The following is an 11958-nucleotide window of genomic DNA, read 5'->3' on the forward strand; positions in this document are numbered from 1 at the left end:
ATATATATATATCTATAGAGCACCTATTCAAGTGTAAAACCTTAACAAAAGAATAAAATCCAGAATCAGCAGCAATAGGCACCCCTGGTACAAAAGCAGAAAAAAAAAAGTGTCCCCGTGTAAACAGAATTTTTGCCTGTAAACCAAAAGGAATCAGACCTAAGTTTTTGAGTATGACTGACCAATAAGAATAAATTATAGTTTGACAAGATTTTTTCAAAAAGGTCTGCACCCTTTTCAATATAAACCACCATAAAATTGAGCTTTTATTTCACAATGCCTTAGAAGTTCTACATCATTTACTGTAAAACTTAAGAAATTATTACGTTCCTAAAGAACTTGTCAGTTTTTAAGTTCACTTCCTTCCACATGTTGAGTTAACTTCCCTTCACATTTGATATGGCCTTGGTCATTTGGAAGGTGACATTCAAAGGGTTAAGTGCTAACATATTCATTCATGGATAAAATAAACTCCTATTCAGTTACTTTCATATCCTATTTTGATCCATTCAGTCCATTTTCTTGACAAGAAGAATACAGATAATGGCATTTTTCCTGTATACTGTAACTGACTTTTTCATTCAGTGGAACTCTGCTTCTTCCAACAACCTCCGTTCACTTCCGGATGCGAGCAACGTTCAATCAAGCTGCTATAGGTCAAGCAACAAGTTGCCCAAACCTAGCTATTTAAAAGTAGAATATACTTGTCAACCAGAATGACACACCATTATTTACACCATGAAAACCTCCCTGAGAGGTTAAAAGCAAAGCACTTTGAGTCCTTTGGACTCTTGGAAAAGTCGGGCTTAAAAACCTTTCATAACAAGTTTAAAATAACCATAGTGACATTACAAATCTCAAAGCACACAGTTTTACATGGGCTCTTGTACTAGTCACTGTATAGTGAATGGGGTGAAGCCTTACTAGTTTTAATTTACCCTGTCAGGTAACTTCTAGCTACCAAAAGCCTTAAGCATCATCAAGTGGGACAATACCAAACACTTATTGTACCTTTCTAGTCCGAAGTCATTTATCCAGAGAAGAAAGTCTTTTTTGTAGTTTATATTAAATGCCTGTGCAATCACCAACTAAGATATATCCCAAGTAAGGTCATTCAGGAACAAGGTCGTTCTTATTTTAAAAGTACAGCTTGATCTCGCGGATGGAAACTCGCATGTAACACACCAGCAGCTCAACAGTGCAGAGCCTCTGCTGAGATTGAAATGCACAAGGCAAGAAGATTCTGTACTTTCCTAACTCAGAAACTTTCCCACTAACTCCGAGTTTCCTGCCAGACACTAAAACAGTAACAAGTAGGTAATGCGTTTGTACTAAGATGATTTTCACCACTCCCCCCAGTAGCAAACCTCTTTGGCTACCAATAATTCTTATCCTACCTAGGTCATGCCCCAAGTTCTAGTTTCAATCTCTTTCAAAAGTTGGCCTCCCACTCCCCTCACCCCACCCCCCCCCCGCCAGGGCGAACAGTTAAGAGAATGACTTGTAAAGGAGGAATTCGATAAACTGGCTTCACCGAGCCAAATGTAGATCCAAACCACCGTAAAATAAAGAAGTGGGGCTATACCTGCAGTTCACACCAGGCGACCTCCACTGTAGTTTCAGTGTCCAGGCCTTTGTAGACGGTCTTAAAGGAGCCTCTGCCAATTTCGATGTCAAACTTGAGAAAGCGGCCATCATTGGACATTCCCACGGCCTTGGTCTCCAGCTCTTCGATATCATCCTGTTGCTGGCTCCGTTCCTCCTGCAGCTCCTTGGCGGTGCCGCCGCCGCTGCCGCTTCTGGCCGACGGAGGCTCCTCTTTGCTCCCCACATGGTTGGGCTGGGACACTTGGCGATCTCTGCTGGTACTGCTGGGGGCAGTCGCGGCGGCAGGGCCCGCGCCGGCTGGCTCCCCAGGGGCGGCAGAGGCGGGAGGTAGCTGGGCTACCTGGGCAGCGGCGGTGGCGGTCAAGGTCTCCTCGCGGTGCGGCTCCGGCGGAGTACTCTGCGGCGCGACCGCGGAGACGGTGGGCTGGGGCAGAGAAAGGGAAAGGCCGGGCAGTTCCAGCGCAGTGGCGTTGGAGTCGCAGATGACGCTGCGGCGGAAGAAGCGGTGCTCGGTGGTGGTCGTGGTCGCGGCCGCGCCACGGCTGTCCTTGTCCATAGTGTGGCGGCGACGCCGGTACTCCTCTGTCCGGCCGGTCCCAGCGTCGGGCGCCGCGCTGCCCAGTTTCTCCCCCACCGAGGAATCGGAGCTGGAGCCATTCTTGGGGGAAGGCGCCGGCGGCGAGAGGAACAGGGAGCTCGGAGTGCTGCTCTGCTTCTCTGCGGCGCCGCCTGACATGGTCGGTCCGCACAAGCGAGGCGAGCGGCTCGAACTTGTGAATGAAGAGAGGGCGAGGGGCCGAGCCCGAAGAGCGGCGGAGGTGTGCGGGTTCCGCTACTAGGGCTCCCGCTCCCGGCGGGTTCGGATGCACCCGGACGGCTCCTCACTCAGCACTGACAAGCCGCCCCGAAGGAGACGCGGACCACTGGGCCCAGTTGCGGCGGCTGCTGCGGCTCACGAGGGGGCTCGTCGGCGGGCGGTCGAGGAGCTGAGCCACGGGGGTTAGCGCCTCACGGTCCGCATCCATCCTGCGGCGAGCGGCGGCCGGGAAGGCTGGAGCAGCAGAGGCGCCGCAGTCATGAGGGGCAGGGCAAGGAGCCGGCACCGAGTCGAAGCGGATGCGGTGGATGCGGCGGCGGCTCCAGCTCCCCGCCGCCGCCGCTTCCCGAGCTGGGCGGGCTAGGCCCCGGGGGCGGCGGCAAAGCGAGGAACGGACGAGCACGGACTCCCGAGCGGTGGCAATCCCAGAGCCGAAGAGGGTGGGAGGGGCCGAGGAAGGCGAGGGAGGGCCGGCCCGGGGGCTCCCGGTCAGTCAGTCGGTCGCCTCCTCCCACACGCGCCCCCAGCTAGGGGGACCAGTCTCACAGGGCGCCCATCGCCCGGACGGGAAGAGCCGAAGCCTCGAAGCCTCGGTGCCTGAGGAGCGGGCCCCCCCTTCCCCGAGGCCTCCCCGCCCGCCCCGGGCCTGGCAAACCCCCGTCTCCTCCCGGGCCGGTGCCGGGGGCTGACAGAGGGAGGGAACGGTGGGGAGGGGAGGGCCGCTCACCGCGGGGCCCGAGCTCCGCGGCTTCTCTGGGCCGAGAGTAGAGGAGACCGAGAGGACTGGGTGAAGGGGGTTAGGGAGAGGAAAGAGTAGTCACCCCCACCAGGCTCCTTCTGTCACCGAAGATGGGGGTGCAGAGTGGCCGAGCGTGGAGAGCCGCGTCCGCCGGGGAAACTCTCCGCGCTAAATGGCGCCGGGAGTCTGAAGCCTCCACACAGCCCGCTCGGACCCCGCCCCCCGCCGCCCGGGGCGCCCCACCCCCACCCGGCTCTCGGGGCTCTCGCGCAGGCGTGCTAGTACCGAGGCTCCCTGGGATTTGTAGTTCTTGCCTGTGAAGCATGAAAGGGATTGGGGAGGAGGGAGCCTACGACTTCCGTGATGCTCTGTGGTTGCTTTAGCCTGATGCTTCATGGGAGTTGTAGTTTTCTTTGGAAACCGCCCCTTCTGGAAGGCTGATGGGAGCGTCACCGTGGGTCGCTAAACCCCATCCTTAAGTCAACGCTAGCTAGGAAAATCATTATTTAGCGTTTAATTGTGGAAAAAGGGCCGGAAGAAAAAAAAGAAGAGGGAGGCAGGACGAGAGGAGAGACTCCCGTCATGCACTGCTGAGGCGAGAGAGCGCTAAGAGGTTGCCATGCAATGAAAGATGATCTGTTGTTCATCTTTAATGGAGAGAGCCGCAGTAGTGTTGAGTGTAGGGGTGTGGGAGTGGAGGAGGAAAGCAAGCAAAGAGAACCAGAACCTGAGCTCAGAGAGCCAGAGGGTCTGAAGACTCCTTCCCTAGGGTAAAAGAAATTTTGTGAAAATTGTGCATGGGATTAATAGTGATAAAATGGGTTGCAGAAGGAGACAGGGAGTGTTACCTCCTCTCCTCTTCCCTTCCATAACAATTAAGGCCACACTCTCACCTCGAGCCCCACGATAGATAGTCTGGCTCTCAAAGATGGGCTGCCTTCCTGAAATCCAGGAGCATACTGAATCCTTTGCTATGCCAGAAAAAAATTAAGGGTGCGGTGAGCGAGGATTCGAGAATAGAGAAGGTCCACGTATCTTTGCGTCTTTTACCACAAATTTGAGAGAGCCGAGTTGACTTTTGCTATGTAGTCGATTGAGCTTAATTTCCATCTTTCATTTGCCTGAGGGCTTAGTAAAACAACATCCCCTTTCTCTAGAGGTACATGAATGTACACATGTAATTTATACCGTGGCTTTGGACTTAGAGGAAATCTAGATCCATGTAGTTCACAGTAATGGAATGCTTTCCTTGAAAGCATCCTTAGGCTCTCCGAACCCCTTCGCTCCTCGCAACTACTCAAGATTGTACAGGTGATGAGCACCAGGGGGCACCAGACAGAGTGGGAAGCCAGACCAGTCAGATGACAGTTAAAAGTCTTAGCCCACCGGGTAAGAGCGGGAAGATCTTAAACGTACGCAACCGCGTCAGAGCGTCCATAGGCTCCCGCCTCTCATCAGCGCCCGCTATAGAACGAACTCAGAAGCACGCTTCCTAACCGAGCGCCCCACTAAGAGTTTGAGTAGTTTGGAAGCAACTTGACAGAAGATTCGTTAGCACCAGTTTCCTAGAAAATGCCCACAACTTATCGGGATGAACTCCACCTAGAGAAGATTTGCTATATAATTTATATGATACGTAAAATAGTTACACTGTTTTCAATTTTTCCTCAAAAGCTACACTTCTAGGTTTACAAAAAAGTTGGTTTTAAAAACAAAGGTTGTTAGGTTTCATGGAGCTAACAGATTATGAGCACTTTAAAATATGAATTCAGGGGCGCCTGGGTGGCTCAGTTGTTGGGCGACTACCTTCGGCTCAGGTCATGATCCAGAGTCCTGGCATCGAGTCCCACATCCGGCTCCCTGCTCAGCGGGGAGCCTGCTTCCCCTCTCACACTCCCCCTGCTTGTGTTCCCTCTCTCTCGCTGTGTCTCTCTGTCAAATAAATAAATAAACTCTTTAAAAAATAATAATAATAAAGTAAAATATGAATTCAGTGAGGGCAACTAGAGTACACACTACCAAGGCCCTTGACAATCGTGCCTTATCAACATGTTTTTTTTTCCCCCCCGCAACAAACAATTAAGTTCATTGTAAATAATTAACTGTTGGGGTAAAGCCATTCTTGCCCACCTGACAGCTTTTCCTACCGGTGTAACATTAGCTTCACTATGAAAACAGATACAACTTTATATTGAATATAACCATATTGTGTACAATGGTTGGATTTAAAGGTTAAACTGTTTATTTGCCAAGTTCCCTTTTTAATGCTTACCAACTTCCAATTAACATGATATTTTCTGTTACTCATTACTATAATATCCCTAATAATACTTTTCCTTTCTTTTGTCATTTCAGTTATCAAATAAAGAATTGATCCCCCTATAATCCATATAAAACATCAAGTGGCATAAATAGAAGCAGCAGAAAAAACTCAAGATACCATAGACACACTAAGCTTAAGAGATTTTAGTTCCTGGCAGGTGGATCCATAAGAATAAGTATTTTATTGGTTCTCACCATGTTCTTTGTTCACTTTAGTCCTTGTTCATTTTCTCAAACTGAGTCATGTTTCTATTTCCCATCAATTCACATTTTACGTATACATGGTCCCCGTCATTGGTGACTGGCTAGTAATGAAACCAGAAACAGCTTTGATTTAGACAGTGGCTGAACATACAAAATCTACCTTATTTTGTATGTGGCATAATTCATAGGGTAGCTTCTTGAAGTATAGGGGAAAAAATACCATCTTGAGAACATTTCTTTTTTTGTCTCCTTTCTCTCTTTTCCCATGCCTATGGATATTTTTAATTTTACCTCCCTGTCATGTGGAACTCAAGGAAGAAGGGAAAGTCAGGCAGTTAAACAATGAAGAACAGAGTTTTGTTTTGTTTTGTTTTTTTAAGATTTTATTTATTTATTTGACAGAGAGAGACACAGCGAGAGAGGGAACACAAGCAGGGGGAGGGGGAGAGGGAGAAGCAGGCTCCCCGCGGAGCAGGGAGCCCGATGTGGGACTTGATCCCAGGACCCTGGGATCATGACCTGAGCCGACGGCAGTCACTTAACTGACTGAGCCACCCAGGCACCCAAAGAACAGAGTTTTTTTAAACCTTTTTTATTATAAATGAAATAACGGGGAAGGTGGAACTTGCCCTATATCAAAGCATATCATAAAACCATAGACTAAATGTATGACCTTGAGATAAGCATAGATAATGAAACAGAAAAGATAATACAGAAACAGTCTTATGTATATATGGGAATTTTGCATATGAGGAAGATGGCATTTCAAGTCAGTGGAGAAAGGTTAAATAAACAGTGTTTGGACAACTAGTTATTCATTTGAAAAACAAATTAGGGGGCGCCTGGGTGGCTCAGTCGGTTAACCGGTTAACCGTCTGCCTTTGGCTCAGGTCATGATCCCAGGGTACTGGGATCGAGCCCCACATTGGGCTCCCTGCTCAGCGGGGAGCCTGCTTCTCTCTCTCCCTCTGCTGCTCCCCCTGCTTGTGTTCCCTCTCTCTCTGTGTCTCCCTCTGTCAAATAAATAATAAAATCTTAAAAAAAGTGTTTAAAAAAAAAAAGAAAGAAAAACAAATTAGGTTCCATGTCTTCACAAAAATTAATGTCCACATAGTTTAAAGACTAAATTTTCAAAATAAGCTCTAAGAATATTTAGAATCTAGGAAAACGTGGGATAGGAAGGGACATCAAAGAACAACCCAAGAGCCATAAAGAAAAATATTTGACTATTTCAAAATTGACAAAACACAAACGGTGAGCTGACAGAAAAATTTTGAAACCTGTATAGCAAAAGACTAATATTCAAAATATATCTAAATAACACCTTAAATCACAAAGGATAATAAGTCTTATAGAAAAAGGGGACAATTGAGACAGGAGGAAATCCAAATGACAAAAATAAACTTTAAAAAAATGGTGGAACTCAGTAACTAAGGAAGTGCAAATTAAAATAAGATATATACTTTTCCCTTATAAAATTGGCAAAAATTTTAAGCATTTATAATATCAAGTGTAGGCAAGGGTGTGGAGAACTCATGTGCTATTAATGATAGCATAAATTAGAAAAACGTTTTTTTGAGGGTAATTTGTTAGTACTTACTGAAATGTACAACATGCACAGCCTTTGAGCTAGCAGTTTCCCTTCTTGGTACCTCCCTTCTAGAAATACTTGTATGTATGCACTAACAAATATGTATATGAAGATCCACTACAGTTTTGCCTGTAACAAGAAATTGAAACAATCTGCATGTAGTTAAACTATAGTATATCTAATTTTGGGAACATCATGCAACAGGAGAAGAGAAGGAGGTAGATATATATGTGGTGGCATAAAAATAGTAAGTGAAAAACTCAAATTGTTGAATTATATGTACTAGATCATATGTTGTATTTTTAAATTTTTGTTTCTATATGTATTTCAATGCACACAGTAAAAGTATGGGCAGTATACACCAAAATGAAAAGCGGGAGGCTACTTCTGGGGAATACTCTTATCTATATTGTATGAATTTCTTAATATATTCTCACTTACTGCACACAATTTGAAAAATGCAATAGAATATGAAAGTACAAATCCCCAGCAACCCTACTAGCCTTTGAGATATCAGCTTTTGCATTTGACAAAATACAGCATTGGACATTATATTGGACAGCATTATATTGCATACAATACAGCATTACATTAGACAAAATCCATTTTGATAAAAACCCTCAACAGAGTAGGGATAGAGGGAACATACCTCAACATCATAAAGGCCATGTACGAAAGGCCCACAGCTAACATCATCCTCAGTGGGGAAAAACAGAACAAGAACAAGACAGGGATGTCCACTCTCACCGTTGTTATTTAACATAGTGCTGGAAGTTGTAGTCTCAGCAATCAGGCAACAAAAAGAAAAAAGGCATCCATATCAGCAAGGAAGAAGTCAAATTTTCATTTGAAGAAGAAGTCTCTTCTTCATTGTTTAACTGCCTGACTCACCCTATTCACAGATGACATGATACTTGATGTAGAAAACCTGAAAAACTCTGGCAAAAAATTGTTAGATCTGGTACATGAATTCAGGAAAGTCACACAGGATATAAAATTAAGGTACAGAAATCTGTTGCATTTCTATATACCAATAATGAAGCAGCAGAAAGAGAAATTAAGGAACTGATCCCATTTACAATTGAACCAAAAACAATAAGATACCTGGGAAGAAACCTAACCAAAGAGGTAAAAGATCTGTGAAAACTTGTGAAAGAAATTGAAGATTACACAAAGAAATGGAAAAACATTCCATGCTCATGGTTTGGAAGAACAAATATTGTTAAAACGTCTATGCTACCCAAAGCAATCTACACATTTAATACAATCCCTATCAAAATACCACCAGCATTTTTCACAGAACTATAACCAACAATCCTAAACACAAAAGATCCCAAATAGACAAAGCAATCTTGAAAAAGAAAAACAAAGCTGGAGGCATCGCAATTCCAGACTTCAGGCTATATTACAAAGCTGTAGTCATCAAGACAGTATGGTACTGGCACAAAAACAGACATATAGATTCAATGGAACAGAATAGAAAACCCAGAAATGGATCCACAACTGTATGGTCAACTAATCTTCAACAAATGAGGCAAACTATGCAATGGAAAAAAAGATAGTCTCTTCAACAAATGGTGTTGGGAAAACTGAACAGCAACATGCAGAAGAATGAAACTGAACCACTTTCTAACACCATACACAAAAATAAATTCAAAATGGATTAAAGGGGGCACCTGGGTGGCTCAGTCTTTGAGCGTTTGCCTTCGGCTCAGGTCATGATCCCAGGATCCTGGGATCGAGCCCGCCTCCCCAGTCTGGCTCCCTGCTCTGCAGGGAGCCTGCTTCTCCCTCTTCTACTCCCCCTGTTTGTGTTCCCTCTCTCACTGTGTCTCTCTCTGTCAAATAAATAAATAAAATCTTTGGGAAAAAAATGGATTAAAGGCCTCAGTGTGAAACAGGAATCCATCAAAATCCTAGAGGAGAACACAGGCAGCAACCTCTTTGACATTGGCCATAGCAACTTCTTACTAGACACGTCTCCAGAGGCAAGGGAAACAAAAGCAAAAATGAACTATTGGGACTTCATCAAGATAAAAAGCTTCTACACAGAGAAGGAAACTTCGATCAACAAAACTAAAAGGTAGCCTACAGAATGGGAGAAGATATTTGCAAATGACATATCTGATAAAGGGTTAGTATTCAAAATCTATAAAGATCAAACTCAACACCCAAAAAGCAAATAATCAAGTTTAGAAATGGGCAGAAGACACGAATAGACAGTTGTCCAAAGAAGACAACCAGATGACTAACAGGCACATGAAAAGATGCTCAACATCACTCATCATCGGGGAAATACAAATCAAAATCACAATGAGATACCACCTCACAACTTTCAGAATGGCTAAAATTAACAGCTCAGGGAACAACAGATGTTGTCAAGGATGCAGAGAAAAGGAATCCTCTTACACTGTTGGTGGGAATGCAAACAGGTGGAGCCACTCTGGAAAACTGTATGGAGGTTCCTCAAAAAGTTAAAAATAGAATACCCAGGACCCAGCAATTGCACTACTAGGTATGTACCCAAAAGATACAAAAATACAGATTCTAAGGGGCACAAGCACTCTGATGTTTATAGCAGCATTATCAACAATAGCCAAACTATGGAGAAAAAGAGCCCAAACGTCCATCAACTGCTGAATGGATAAAGACGTGGTACACACAGACACACATACACACAGGAATATTACTCAGCCATCAAAAAGAATGAAATCTTGCCATTTGCAAGGATGTGGATGGAACTAGAGAGTATTATGCTAAGCAAAATAGTAAGTCAGTCAGAGAAAGACAAATACCATATGATTTCACTCATATGTAGAATTTAAGAAACAAAACAGATGAACATAGAGGAAGGGGGAAAAAAGAGGGAGGGAGCCAAACCATAAGAGACTCTTAACTATAGAGAACACACTGAGGGTTGCTGGAGGGGAAATGGGTGGGGGATGGGTTAAATAAATGGGTGACAGGCGTTAAGGAGGGCACTTGTTGTGATGAGCACTGGGTGTTATATATAAGTGATGAGTCACTAAATTCTACTCCTGAAACCAATATTACACTAATATGTTAACTAACTAGAATTTACATAAAAATTTGAAACAAACAAAAAAAGCTGAATATAAGAAAGCCAGACATAAAAGAATATATACTGCATTATTCCATTATTAAAATTTTCAAAAATTGCTAATACTAAAATTATGGCATGACTATTAAGTGGGATATTATGCAGCTATTAAAACATTTAAATATATTGGAAAGTGTTCATAATTTAATAAAGGACAGTGATATTTAAAAAAAAGAGATACCAGCTTTTGATATTTAGGTATCATTCTCTACAGAATGATAAAAAAATATATAATTATAAGCATTTCCAATGTCATTAAATATTCCATCATATGACATTACCAAGTATTAGTTTATTACATCATCTAGAAAGAACATAAAGGAAAATATTTATAAAAATGAGAATCCCTATCATGTTCTAGGCCTTCACAAGCTCTCACAGGAAGAGATTTATCAGAATCACCTAGGAAGCTATTACAAAATACACCTGGTTGGAGCGTTTTACCATCACTACCCCACCCAACTCAGGTGTATATTTGGTGAGAGAAGCCATTACAAGTAGACATGCACTATAAGAACTGGGTTTTTTAAGTCTTCAGGAAAAGAAAATATTAGTAGAAGAATTAGTAAATCAGGATTTATTTTTTTAAAAGATTTTATTCATTTATTTTTGAGAGACAGAGAGAGAGAGCACAATCAAGGAGGAGGGGCAAAGGGAGAGAGAGAAGCAGACTCCCCGCTGAGCAGGGAGCCTGACATGAGGCTCTATCCTAGGACCCTGGGATCATGACCTGAGCCGAAGGCAGACGCTTAACTAACAAGTCACCCAGGGACCCCATAAATTAGGATTTAAACAAAGAATGAGAAACGTTGGAAAAATTAATGTGTTGGGAAACAGAAAAGACATTTTATAGTTACATCTTAATAGATGTAGAAAAATCATGCAACAAAACAACAAATATTCATAAAAAAAAAAACAACCCAGAACTTCAGCTGACCATAGATAAAAGGGAACTTTCTCAACATGATTAAGTACATCTACAAAAAAAAAAAACTAAAGGGGGCATCTGGGTGGCTCAGTCAGTTAAGCGTCTGCCTTCAGCTCAGGTCATGATCCCAGGGTCCTGGGATCAGGTCTCACGTCTGGCTCTCTGCTCAGCCGGGAATCTGCTTCTCCTTCTCCCTCTGCCCTTCCCCGCTGCTCATGTTCTCTCCCTCTCTCTCAGATACATAAATAAAATCTTAAAAAAAAAAAAAAAAGAACTAGTGTAACATCATACTTAAAGGTAAAAGAACAAATGCTTTCTAAAATGGCAGATGTGGTAAGAATATTCACTCTTGGAGCGCCTGGGTGGTGCTCCCTCAGTTTCAGCTCAGGTCTGATCTCAGGGTCATGAGATCAAGCCCACTATCAGTCTCTGCGCTCAGCAAGGAGTCTGCTTGATTTTCTCTCTCCATCTTCCTCTGCCCCTCTGCATGTTCTCTCTCTCTCTCACTAAAATAAATAAATCTTAAAAAAAATAAAAAGAATATTCACTCTTGCCATTTTTCATAATATGGTACTGGCTGTCTTACTTGATGCAATAAGAGAAGGAAGAAGATGAGTGACACACAGAC

At 43.8% G+C, this 11958-nt stretch overlaps 1 protein-coding gene across 14 annotated transcripts in view; it reads right to left on the reverse strand.

Moving 5' to 3' along the window:
- Positions 1 to 3360, reverse strand: part of WNK1 (WNK lysine deficient protein kinase 1) — a 143214-nt gene extending 139854 nt beyond the window's left edge. For 5 of the 14 annotated variants that reach the window (XM_081820983.1, XM_081820980.1, XM_081820979.1 and 2 more), the window contains exon 1: positions 1586 to 3358. In XM_081820983.1, coding sequence (XP_081677109.1) covers positions 1586 to 2344 — 759 coding nt within the window. In that variant the 5' untranslated portion in view covers positions 2345 to 3358. Of the gene's footprint in view, positions 1 to 1585 lie in introns of all 14 variants that reach the window. The other 9 variants (XM_081820985.1, XM_081820984.1, XM_081820977.1 and 6 more) reach the window with 3 other exon arrangements.
- Between the last annotated feature and the right edge of the window lie 8598 nt (positions 3361 to 11958).

The sequence above is a fragment of the Leptonychotes weddellii genome, chromosome 5 (assembly GCF_054177405.1).
Source record: "Leptonychotes weddellii isolate Sample4059 chromosome 5, ASM5417740v2, whole genome shotgun sequence".
In the NCBI taxonomy this organism is placed as follows: domain Eukaryota; kingdom Metazoa; phylum Chordata; class Mammalia; order Carnivora; family Phocidae; genus Leptonychotes; species Leptonychotes weddellii.